General features: G+C 37.6%; 1 protein-coding gene across 1 annotated transcript; it reads right to left on the bottom strand.

Moving 5' to 3' along the window:
- Window positions 1-8,926: 8,926 nt before the first annotated feature.
- Window positions 8,927-11,050, bottom strand: LOC131857179 (uncharacterized). The gene is made up of 3 exons (XM_059209379.1): window positions 10,856-11,050; window positions 9,880-10,541; window positions 8,927-9,530 (listed from the first exon to the last, which is right to left on the bottom strand). The coding sequence occupies exons 1-3, from the start codon at window positions 11,048-11,050 to the stop codon at window positions 8,927-8,929; spliced, it is 1,461 nt and encodes a 486-aa protein (XP_059065362.1).
- Between the last annotated feature and the right edge of the window lie 2,775 nt (window positions 11,051-13,825).

The raw sequence follows: 13,825 nt of genomic DNA, 5'->3' as shown, positions 1-13,825 counted from the left end.
AAGGCGTAAAGTATGTAGTTATATCTTCTACTCTATGGTTTGATGTAAATTAGTTAGTGGGTACGCAACCTTTCTAGGGTCAATGTCCCAGACAATTTCTCTACGATTGCTACCCACGGTGGTAGCACTTAAGCAAAGGCTCGAGATGGCCTATTGCTTGTGGCCTAAAACAACTAGATCCTAATACCTATCATAAGCATCACCCTTGACCAAACTGTCAATCGTCAACAACTCTTTGAGATTAAATCAATTTCATAAAATCATTTCACTCAATCATCCCTATAGGGGTTTACTATGGTTTAACTCAGCGAATGAAAGATCATTTTAGAATTATCTTATTAGATTATCGATCCAAGGGGGATTACCCGCCCCTTGGATTTTAACTTCCAAGTGTCCCTTATTACTCCCCGATGATTTATAGGGACGATGCCACAGACGTCGTTGATGCAGCTTTATTAGGCATTAAGTGCAGTAGTTCAACGCGACGACATTACCCGTAAGCATGACCCAGAGGCACTGTATATACCGAACGCTACTAGGTTTTGGTTTTTCGACTTCCTTTATTTAGTTTTCTAACTAAGAAGCTATGAAAAACATCATGCTTGAAAACAATTATGAATTGAATGTACATAATTGCAAAGTTTAATTAATTGAAATAACTACTTCGATGACATTCAATTACCACTTGACAGAATTACCATTCTTCTACAACTAAACTATTTAATATATAATTGCACGATAATGACAATTATGAACTCACATATTAAAACATGTAATTTGCATGAAAATGATGGAAATGTAACTTGATCATCAATGAATGCAAATTAATATATAAGTAATTCGTATGATGCAAAAATAGTGTCATTTACATGCAAAATTAAGCAATGTTTACTTCTATCACGAGAATAATTAATTATAGCGTTACTAGTTCAAAATGAACAATTAGTTTAGACTTTTGGTAATTTTGGATCAAATCATAATATTATGACTTAATTGTTTTAAATGAATCTGAAAATTATCGACTAAGTAACCTGATAAATCTCCAATGGATTGAGAGATTTCAATTATACACATTAATTTAAAAATTACAATTTTACTACACAATGATCCTAATTACTTATAAATTTTCCTAAGTTTAATTTACTAACTTAAAATTTAAACTAAAGCAATTATTAACAATTAAACTTAAAATTTAACTAAAGCAATTATTAACAATTTTTAATTTGTAATTTAATATATATATTAAAAAAATCTAAATAACTAAAAAAAAGTACGAGGTTTTGTTTAAAGTTAATGGGGAGTGGGGAGGGGCCCATGGTTCCCATCATCACTACGGACCTGCGGGTGTAGGCCCGTAGTGATGAGGGGACTGTCGTGGTCCCCTCCACTACCCTATGGCCACTGTCGTAGCAGTGACCGTAGGTTAGTGGAGGGTACCACTCCCCTGCGGGCACTGCCGAAACAGTGACCGCAGGGTAGTGGGGGTATCCCTCCCGACGGCGGTAATAACTCTGCCTCGCCCCCTCCCTGCGTCAGTCCACTATTCCATGCAAAGTTTAATCTATGGATTTCTTCGTACGATTTCACATATAATTTGGTTGTATAAATTTTAATGATTATATATATATATATATATATATATATATATATATATATATATATATATATATATATATATATATATATATAGTTTTTTTTCATTCCAATATATTTAATAGCATAAGAGAGAAATACATAAACAGATATATGTACAAGAGAAATGTTAATGAAAAACAAATGAGAATAGGAATTTAATCACAGGGGTGAAATAACACAGAGAATTAAACTGTACAGAACTAATATTCACAGAGAGAGATTTATACTTCATTTCCACAGAGAATAATGAATACAATGAGATTTATATTTTATTATCAGACGTTTTCTGTTCACAGAGAAGTAAGACTGCTCATAAGGAATTTAAGATTTATGATCAAATCTATATTCAGAGAGAGAGATGGGTTTTTTTTTACTCACAGGAAAAATATATTTAAATAACTTCATATGCAGAAGATCAAACTTGTATTCACACAAAGGCGAGATTTTTCACAGGGAAGTAAGATTTAATGTAAGAAAAAGATTTACATTCAAATTCCCATTCTAGTAATGAATTTAAGAGAAGAATAATAAGGAACAAGATTCATACACCAGTGATTATCATTTAATCACACAGAGAAGAGTTCAATCTCAGAAAAAAAGAAATTTAAATAAGGTGAAATATGATTTTTTTGCACAGATCAAAAAAAATCTTTTGGAAAAAACAAAAGCAAGATTTGATATATATTTTTCTAAAGAAAATTAAATAAATAATAAAGCTATCTTTTACATGCATTATATGAAAGTACTTTTATCAATATTTATCCCTAAATAAGGAGAAAAGATTTACAATCTAATAATTTTTTTATATATATAAAGGAAGATCTAGAAGCTATATTTTTTTTGATAATACAAATTTCTCATAAGTAAATGAGAGATGACAAAAGAAGAGAACCTGGCTTATCGAAGCTCGATGTTGAATCCTCTAGCTATCCTTTTTAGATCCTTCCTTGCAACTTGAGAGAATCTTCAAGAACAACTTAACAATCCTACAACGAAAATGAGACTACCAAAGAAGATCCTACTACTAAAAACTTGGGAAATTTTTCTTCAAAACATAATCAACTCCCTCTTTTGAAAACTTGCTTACAATATATAGGAAAAATCCCTTAATTCCACTATCTAGAGAAATTAATTAAGAATGAGATTCTTTTCCAATATTGGACTCATGCCAAATTGATTAAAATCCTAGTGGGGGAGTTACATGCAAGGTATTGAAGATTCCTCTAGAAGCTTCTAATTCCTCCTACAACATGTGCCATAATTGGGAATGGGAAAATAATAAAGAAAATAAAAATAAATAATGCATTTTGAATTATATTCTCCAAGTGTGTGTGTGGGTCCATTATTTATTCTTTATAATATTTATGCAATCATTTTCAATAGCTCAACCAAAAAAATATAATAGAATTGTATCAAATCAAAAAGTGATAAAGGAGGGTTGTGACACTAATGATAGGAGCAACTCAGCTCGGTGATTCTCTACATCACCCTACATGGAGGTTTTAACTCTGGGTGGCCCTTAAGTGGGGCAAGGTCATCTACTAGAGGTGGTAGTGGTTGGTCATCAATTGGTAGTGGTGGTGGTTGGCCAAACTCCTGTAAGTGGCTCCCTCAGTTGGCTCTATCAATTTAACTAGCAAGGAATGAAGATAAACACAAGGAGGGAGAAGCTAATACTAATGAGGGGTGGTCTATTCCTGATGTCACCCTAAACCCCACTGATGTATGAGGCAAACTAGATGACTGGGACCCCCTTCGCCTCCTACTAGTGTTGCTTTGGCTACTTAAGTAGCTTTATTGTTATTTCTAGTATTTTGCATTGCAATGTCACTACTTGTGTGACTTGAAGGAGTGACCTTATGTCTTTTTACATTATTTTGTGGATGTATATATATTTTTCATTTAATATAGTTTGACACATATATTCATAAAATAATTTCTGCCTTGAAACATGTAATTGTTCTTTGACTATTTATTGATATATCAAAATAACAACTTCATTCTGTATAATTAATATATAACAAAAATAGTTATCATTTTTTACTTAATTTAATTCATATAAATTTATTTTATAATTTATATATAATCAAAATTTTGAATAGAAAATAATATAACATATATCCTATCATTGATATAATTAATAAACCCTAACCTAATTGAACTCTAAATTAAACCTTAATCCTAACCCTAACCCTAACCCTAAACACTATGTTAAAATTATAAGTCTAACTCTAATCTACTCCCATACTCAACCTTAATTACTCAAAGATTAAGACAAAATTGAATTGAACTCTAAATAAAAATGAATCTAAATCGAACCCTAAATGTAACCCAAATTGAATTGTAAGCCTAACCCTATAATCTTAAATCATATTGAAACCTAAGACTATAACCCTAAATGAAATTGAACCCTAAGCCTAACCAATTGAAACCACAACCCATATTAAACACTAAATGTAACATAATAATAACATGCCCTTTGGCTCCATGTGAAACGCTGGCATGACATGCCCTTTGGCTCCATGTGAAACGCTTTTGACCTGGAGCTATGAACCGTTGAGGACACAAACGGGGGACCTCATCCCCACACTTCACTTGATCAAACCCGCGAGCACAACGACCCAACGAAAGCACAAGGCATGCGAGCTTAGTGGCTCAACATTTGAACCTTGGGGGTCGCTACACCAACAAAGTGTTTTAACCATAACACTACTTGTCCAAAGATAATATAATACTAATATTAATAATAATATAATATTGTAATTAACAAGTTTAAATTAAGAAAAAATTAAATGTCTTAATTCATATAAAATAAATTTTAAGATATATAAGCTAGTTTAATCTTAATAGTGGATTGAAGAATGTTCATCAATAAAAATTCAATGTGATTAAAATTGAGACTCGTCTATAATTACTATTACTTTTTCTTTTAATTTTCTAGGTATAATATGAGAAATGACAACTATCCTTTCACTTAGATTGTTGTATATTTCATGACACTAACTTTGACGGGTATGTTAGAATAAAGAGGGCACTAAAAATTGTGTAGTTTGATAGAAGGTAAACAATAAGCCTACAATGATCAAAGCATTTTGTTTTGCAACTCCAACAGGTAATTCTCTATGGTTGATGCATTTATCTTGGGCTTTCCTCATAGGCTTGAGCACATGAATTATTTTAAATTGTTCCTCCCTTCTTTTTTGTGTGCAATTAAATACTTGCTTTGTTCAATGCTACAAACGATAGGACACTTAAGAACAAAAATAAGTGTGAAGAAAGGGGCACAATACATAATCAGGAACAAGAGTATGTGTTAAGAAAGGGGCACAAGACAAATCTGGGAAGGATGATCTACACAAGCCATTGCCTGTATAGAGGGTGTAACTCCATAGTCATAAGAGAAATTAATCATCAATCACAATTAAGTATCAATATGTTGTCTATCAACAACTTGTGTCAATCAGACCTAGAATTTGATGATCTAAATGGTCATTTTTTCACTTTTGGAGTGTAAATGATAGCTTAAATTTTATTCGATTGTATGGATTGACATGTTATATTTTATTTTATTTTTATCGATAACATAGTGTATTATATTGCTTAGAATAGAAAAGTATTACATCCAAGGAGCAGATTGACAATTTTCAACACCAAGGGGTCACGCCCCTACTACAAAAAAGAACCCAAGCATCATCCTACCATGACCCACAGCCACAAAAAGGGTCGCTTACATATACAAAAAACCACACATTAAACCTTGACCAACCCAACCTAGCAACGAAACCACCCCAAAGCTTCTTCTCTTGAGAAATCGGGAATACCCCTGTTGGGTCCAGCCTCCTGCGTCGCGCTCCCTCCAACTGGCACCGTTCCTGGCCTACTTCCACATAGCGACCCATGCTCCACCACCTTCGCCGATTTCTTTGGAAGCTGGTGCCGAACCAAAGGCCTCCCATTCTCGTCCAGAAGGGCCTCAGACTGAATGGGAGTCACCTTCCCACGAATCTTAACATGTTCAGTCAGCCCCAACTGGCGAACAAAGTTCACGATCTCAACCCAGCCATTCCTTGCGTCCTCCTCCTGCAAAGCGATCGGACAAGAAGTCGACCAGATGACAAAAGGCTGCAGCTCCCCAACGACCACTCCTATCCTCCTGCTCAGGCCTTCCACCATCTTTAGCCCCACACCAATGACAACTCTAGCCACCACTTCCTGCAAACCTCCTGCCCATTTGGTTCTTAATACCAGGGAAGTAATCCGTTGCACTTCCTCAACCGACTTCCCCACATGCAGGGTCAAAGCAGTAAAAAGCGACGAAATGTCAAGATTTGTTCTAGGCCACCAATCCCGAGTCAGAAATTCATCTCCCAACAGTAGCCTAACTGCCCTCCAGAAAACGTCTCCATCCACTCTGAAGATGTTTTTAGCCTGATCCTCGAGACCGACCCACGAAACGTAGGCAATTGTCCATCCAATTCCAACGAAAAATTCACTTCCATCCTATCTCTCAACTGTACAAAATGAAACCCTGAGCACTCCGCCTACCACCAAGCTTTCACCACAAAATTCTAGGAATCAAAGCACAAGCGCCTTTAAAGCCACCTCCATCACATGTCATGAGAGCTTCACACGCTTCGCTTAACTCAAAACAACATCATCGGTCACTCACACCGCTCTCCTCCATCATCATCCAACACCACAAGGCCACTTGCAGCAAAATTGAAGAACACACACCACGAGGGACTTAAATTCCCACAGAATCATGGCTATGAATGGACAAATCAAATCGAGCTTGGGTTCACTTTTCCAAAAAAATCCATCTACTCAAAATCATACTCAAGAGGACTACAATCTCTAAAGTCCTCAAACAAACTAAACATATTTTCCAAGGAACCATTTGCTCCCACATTGGAAAGTTTGTCAGCTTCCAAATTTGCTTCCCGAAGGACATGAGTTACCTTAAAATCTTCAAATTCGTTCAACAGAAGTTGCATTCTACGCACCTGCTTGTCTAAAAACAACGCTTACATTCACCCTCGAGCTATCCCATTCACCACAACCTAAGAATCACCTTCCAAATGAAGTTTCTTGACTCCCAATTTCCCAGCCATTAGGATTGCTTCCAACGCTGCTTGACATTCAGCAACATTGTTCGATCCATCCACCAATCTCTTAGCCGCAATGGCCAGAATGTTTCCCCAATCATCACGAGCAATCACCCCAACACCCGAGGCCCCTAGGTTGCCCCTCGATGCACCATCAAAATTAATCTTAGTGCACCCCTTCTCAGGCGGAGTCCACTCTGAGATTGATTTGCCCTTACTCTGAAGATTAGCCCTCAGCAACCCATTAACAGGCCTGAATTTAACAAGAGGCTAGCTTAACAAAAAGTTAGCATCAGACTGTGAAAAAGGAGTCTTGGCTAAATTCACATGAGAGGCAGCATTAGAAACCAATTCTGAGATGGCCCTCTCCAATCTAGTAAAAAAATGCTTACAATTTTCTACTTTACCTTCAAACACTCTTCGGTTTCGCTCCTTCCAAAGTTCCCATAAAATGGTAGAGGGCAAAATCTTCCATATGGTGGCAAAGATAGAATTATTACCCAGTACCGGCCAAGATTCCAACCAGTCACTCAAGTTCCCAGCCATGGGGCCCTTCCAATTCAATCTTTATAGCCCAAAAAGCCACACCTTCTGAGTGAAATCACAATTTAGCAAAAGATGGTCCACATCATCCTCCGCCTTTTCACATAGCACACAATGAAAAGGACCTGCAAACCCCATTTTCTTCAGATGATCTCCAGAGAGAATCCGCTCATTGCCAGCTAGCCACGCAAAGGCTCCAGCTTTCAAAAGGCACACATTGTTCCAGCACACCTTAGATTCCCACTCCTTCGTCTTGACATCACTTTCCAAAAGAGAGATTCCCACTTTCACAGAGTAGCAGCCACTCTTGGACCCGCACCAGACAATTTCATCCTCCTCCCTCGAGAACGAAACCTCATGGTTACCCAGGATCTTGCTCAGATATCTTTCCTCATCTTCCCCCAAATTTAAAACCCGAGGGTCTTTCCAACTCCATCTCTGTCCCAACAAGGGCATATCATTCGACAAAAAATCACTCACCTTTAAGCCACAAACCTGAGAGGTCTTTAAAACTATTTGCTGAGGGGTCTAGGACTTTAAAGATGTATGACCATCCTAGGAATCCTACCAAAAGTTTGCCTTTCGCCCATCACCAATACGCCAAGAAAGGTGATTTGTGATCAAGCTCCTACAACTCACCAAAATGTTCCACAAAGTTGACCCTCTCGGGGGATCTCTCACTGTTAGAATCCTTTCCTTTTCCCTACTATCCAAATACTTAGCTTGTAGAATTCGGACCCATCTCTGTTCCGGTTTACTATACATTTGCCATACCAACTTAAACCCCATGGCCTCATTAATAATCTTCCAATCACGAAGTCCCGCCCCTCCCCCACCTTTGGGTTTACAAACTCTATCCCATGTCATGAGAGGGACTTTATCCTGATCCTGGTTTCCATTCCACAAAAAATTTCTCATCTTCTGCTACATAGTCTTGATGATAGAGTCTAGGAGTTTGAAGCAAGCCATTGGGAAAATTGGCATAGCCGATACAACTGACTTCAGCATTAGAATGCGACCAACCAAAGAAAGCCACTTACTCTTCCAGCCCTCCATCTTAGCTTTACAACCACCAAGCAACCCTTTCCAAATGTTTGACTTACCTGCTCCAACAAAGAGTGGCATACCAAGGAACTTACCAGGCAGTTGTCCAATCTTAATCCCAAACACTCTAGCAATAGCTCTCTGGGACCAACCTTCCGTATGGAAGAAAAAAATCTCTGATTTGAGCCAGTTTATCTCCTGACCAATGGCCCACGTAAATCTGTCCAAAACTTTCTTCATAACCGAAGCCTCATTCATAGAACAACACCGAAAAGATAGGTGTCATCAGCAAACTAAGAATGAGTTATGGAGTCCACCCCTTGGGAAATCTCAATACCCTTCCACAACCCTTGATCTCTCTTATGAGAAATCGACCATCCAAGAACTTCAGCCATCAAAATAAAGAGAAAGGGGGATATTGGATCCCCTTGCCGAAAACCCCTAGACGTCGAAAAGAAGCCTTGAGGGCTGCCGTTGACTAAAACCGAAGCTATGAACTACATAATCTTACTAGAAATCCACTTAATCTAGGACTTACCAAAACCAAATCTTTCCAACACAGCCACAAGGAAAGACCTATCCACCCTATCATAGGCTTTTCAAATGTCAAGCTTTAGAATCATTCTCCTCTGTCTACCCTTCATAGCCGTGTGAATAGCTTCATGGGCCACAATCACCCCATCCACAATATTCCTTCCAGGAGTAAAACAACTTTGTTCGCAAGAGATCAGCTTATCAAGAATTAACTTGAGCCTATTAGCAGCAACTTTTGTAATGATTTTGTAGATGGTGTTGCATAGTGAAATTGGACGAAACTCCTCCATCCCAACCGGCTTGGCCTTTTTAAGAATAAGCGCCACTAAAGTGCAGTTGAATTCCTTCAAAACAAAGCCTCTGGACCTAGACTCTTCAACCACAACTAGCAAATCCTCACCAAGCTCATCCCAAAAGAACTGAAAAAAGAAATCTTGAAACCCATCTGGTCCTGGTGCTTTCTCCCCACCTAATCCAAACACAGTAGCTTTGACTTCCTTCAGTGAGACAGGCTCCTTAAGCATGATGTTGTCCTCCCTAGAAACTAAGGGAGGGATTAACTCCAGAAGCTCAGTCTGCACGCCCGACTGAGCAATCCCACTTCTCCTCCACAAATTTTTGAAGAAGCCCACAGCCTCTTTACCTATGCGATCTGGGTCTTCAATGATCCTACCATCCGCAAGAGGAAAGAATTTTGTTAAGACTTTGCCTTGCTTTCACCGAACTATGAAAGAATTTCATGTTTCTATCACCTGCTTTCAGCCAATTTTCACGCGACTTCTATTTCCAATAGATCTCCTCCCTTTGCAAAACTTCTCCATACTTACTAAGAAGATCTTTCTCTATGAGGAAGTCCACTTCATCCATTCCTTCTGCCATGACTTTTGCATTCAAGGCCCCCAAATCTCCTTCGAGCCTTCTCTTTTCATCAAAAATATTACCAAACACCTCCCTATTTCAAGATTTTAATTTATGTTTCACATAACTAAGCTTTTTGAAAAACTGATAGGCCAAGAACCCTTCCACCACTGGGGCCTCCTTCCACCACCCAACTACAAGCTCTTTAAAACTCAGTTCCCTAATCCACATCTTTTCCACCTTGAAGGGACATCGAATTGGAACTACATCATTCTGCACAACCAAGGAGACCGAAAAATGGTTTGAACCTAAGATGGCTAGAACCTCAGCCTCAAAAACCAAAGTGGCTACATTCCAATCCCTTGCAAGGAAGAATCTATCTAGTTTCTCAACAATATTGGAAAAGCCTCTACGTCTATTAGTCCATGTGTAATCCCCACCTTTAGCTGCCACTTCAAACAGAGCATTCTTGTTAATAAAAGATTGGAAGTCCAATTGTGACCCGCTCAACCTCCTCACCCCTCCACGCTTCTCAGAGGAAGAAAGGGTGGTATTGAAATCTCCAACAACAATTGCTAAAGATAGCCTCACTTCCTCTAGACACCTGGAGATATCCTCCCATAATCTGCACTTATCTACAACCAAAGTCGGCCCATAGACATTAACAAGAAAACATGAGAAATTCATAGTCTTCGAAATCACCTTAACCATCTGCCAATTCTTAGAACTTGATACAACTTCCACTTGAATAGCCAAAGGATTCCACAGAATGCCCAGCCCTCCTGACGCCCCATCTGAATCCACAAAGTGACCAGACCATCTCTACCTTACCCAAAAAATACAAGCAGTTGCTTCACGACCCAACTTAGTCTCCTGAATACAAATAACTTTCGGCTTGGCCTGATCAAAACCTCTTTTGACCAGACATCGCTTGTCAGGGGCATTGCAGCCCTTGACATTCCAAGTTAGGAACTTCATTGCTGCCCAAGAGAGAATAAGTCTCTCTCGGATCTCAGAAGTCTTGTCTGACCCTTCATGTTGCCTGCTTCCTCGAGCAACTTCTGCCTATTCTTTCTACCTCTCAAGTTCCCTTTAGACTTAGAGGGGTTTAGTTTAGTCTATTTGATAGTCCTAACCTCTGTCTCCCCTATTTCTGTCGACAGCCCCAGAGAAATATCACTAAATCCTTCCTCCTCCTCAGACTCCATCTCTGCTGCTAATCCATTTACCTTGCTTGGGGACATGTGAATGTCCTTAAAATTGATTGTTTTACCATCCACATTGTCACTCAAATCCTCTGCAACTATCAGGGACTTTGCACTTAAACCCATCTCCTGTCCCTTCAACCCATCCACCGAGGTGTTATAGAACCTATGTTGGGTTGGATAACCCCCACCGACTGCACAATCCTTTAAAATAGGCCATTAGCTTCCCTTCTAAATGAGAACCAACACCCCAACCACTTCCCTTACACGCTTGACCCACTTTATCCTCACCCAAACAATCTCCTTGAATCTGAAGGAACTCAACAGCCTGCTCATTCACTCCGCCTGACATCATCACAACAGACTTTTCTCCATCCAACACAGCGACCTTCTGCAGCTTCACCTGACCTGGGCTAAAGTCTAAAAGTACTTCCATCCCTTCTTGCATGTCTAGGCTATGGCGAAGCACCTCATCCCTTGCAGCCTCCAGAACAAAGCTCAGATTGGTCGTTAGATTTCCCAAGCTCTGGTCTGCTTCTGAACCTACTAAAAGCTGCTCCTCTAGAGCATGATCTGCCCTTCCTTTCCCTTTTGCCCAGACAAACAATCCTGGTCCTCATGACTCCATTCTTTACAGGACTTACATTTGACCATGATTTCTTCGATTTCTATATCTTGTCTCCATACACCCTCTGGAGACCTAATTTCAACAACCTTCGGGAGCCCAGGATGAGGCTTCCACATAACACAGATTCGGGCATACATGCATGAACTAAGTTTATCAACCGCTTCATCTGACTTGATAAATCTCCCTATTTTCTCCCCTATACTCTTGAAGACTTCCTCCTTCCAGTATTCATGAGGAAGATTGTACAATCTTATCTAAATAGGAATTTCCTCAATGGTGGCTTGTCTTGGGTCAAAGTTAGGGGTCCAATCCCTGATAAAAAAAACCAACTCCCGATATCAAAAATGGCCCTGAGTCCATCAGTGCAATCTTCTCCACAGCCGACCCGACAATGATAAGAAAAAACCCATTAGTTAGATTTTTTATCTCAAAGTGGTTCCCCCATTCTTCATTGACCCAGTTTCTCACTCTGGGGAAAGTTGGCCAATCACCTCCCTATTTCATGAAGAAAGCCCTTTCGCACAAAAATTGTACCGATACCTTCCAAGTCTTCGACTTAATGCAGATACTGACCGATCGCTTCTCAGACGTTGTCGGTATCCCACCCAGGGAAGGATCTTTCGGGGGTATCTGGAATTTCTTCTTTATCCTTTCCTCCGACTACTGCTTGTTCCATTTCGGAAAGTTCAGATAACTTGAATGGCCCCATTTGGTTTTATCGTGCTCAAAAGGGAATCGGTTATTCCCCCTACTGTAAACCTCCCTCCGTCTCCTTCCCATCTCCTGCCAATGCCACTGGTTTGAACGCGGTGGACACCATGGCCGCTGATTCGCCCTCTGTCCATGGTCGTGTTCCCATCCTCGCGATCGAGTAACACCACCACCTGAAAACCCTAGCTTCCTCCTTCGCTCCTCCATCCATACTCCCCCTTTGCCTTTTTTGCTTTAATAAAATTCACTTAAAGTATTGACATGTTATATTTTCATAAAACTATATATATGACACTTTAAATTATTAATAGATCGTAAAAATTTGTTATAAGTAAATACAATATAATATTCTAATTTGTAATATTAATATATGTTATTTTATAATATTTGTAATAAAAATATAGAAACTAATTTAGAATGTTTGGAAAAGACAAGATGTAACTATTTCTAATTTTTAAAATATTCTAATTAGAATTTTTAGAATAGTTTCTATTATTTATGAATTTATAAACTTAGTAAATTTAATTTAATTTTTTTTTAATAAGATACTCTTAAATATGAATATAGAAACTTGTCATAATAAATAAAATAATTTTTTTAACATAATTTATTATTAGCTCTACAAAATCCAAGTTTCTATTTGGATGAAATTATTTCAAAATACCATTTAAAAAACAAGTTTATATTTTAATAAGTATGTTAGGCAATTTGCTATATTGATCCTTGATTTGGCTTCTATATCTCTTCAAAATAGAAACCAACACTTCCAATGGAAGCTTTAATAGAAATATATATAATTTTCTATACATTGTATATGAATTAAGTAAAATTATTAAATAATTTTTAATAAAAATGTAATCTTATAGTCATCAATCAATTTTCACAATATGTAATACTATGGTATTTTTAAACAATCAAATATATAAAATTAATTAATCTATGCTAATGCTAAAGATTTTTTAAATTGATATTTACGCCGAAGGCGTACCCTATTTGAAGTAATTGAGTTAACTCTCAAGATCAACGGTTTACATCTTCTAAAAATTGATGCAAGACGATTGAACTTGTCATGACCATCGATATTGAATTCATAAATCTAAATTAATCCTATTTTCCTCGTCACTCAATATTCTTTTTTCCTCATTGGCCAGTTGGGATTGAAAAAGATTTTATTTGCAAGCAAAGCAGAGTATCCATTTTTAAAATAATATTATAATTTTGTGAGAGAATTTTATAAATAAATAAATAAAGAAATAAAAGTTTACTAGTGGATGGATATTGAATTCACAAATTTTAATTAATCATATTTTCCTCGTCACTCAACATTCTTTTTTCCTCATTGGCCAGTTGGGATTGACAAAGATTTCTGGTCCATTTTTAAAATAATATTATAATTTTGTGAGAGTATTTTATCAAAAATCAATAAATAAATAAATAAATAATTTTACTAGTGGATAGAGATTTAAGTGAAAAATAGAAATAAATCATAGTAAATTATAATAGTTAGAGCTTTCATTCCATGTTTTTTTCCCTCTATATTGTTATTTTCAATCTATCACAAT

Source organism: Cryptomeria japonica, chromosome 1 (assembly GCF_030272615.1).
Source record: "Cryptomeria japonica chromosome 1, Sugi_1.0, whole genome shotgun sequence".
Lineage (NCBI taxonomy): Eukaryota > Viridiplantae > Streptophyta > Pinopsida > Cupressales > Cupressaceae > Cryptomeria > Cryptomeria japonica.
Note: the sequence above shows the minus strand (reverse complement) of the source record. Positions and strands in the feature narration are given on the sequence as shown.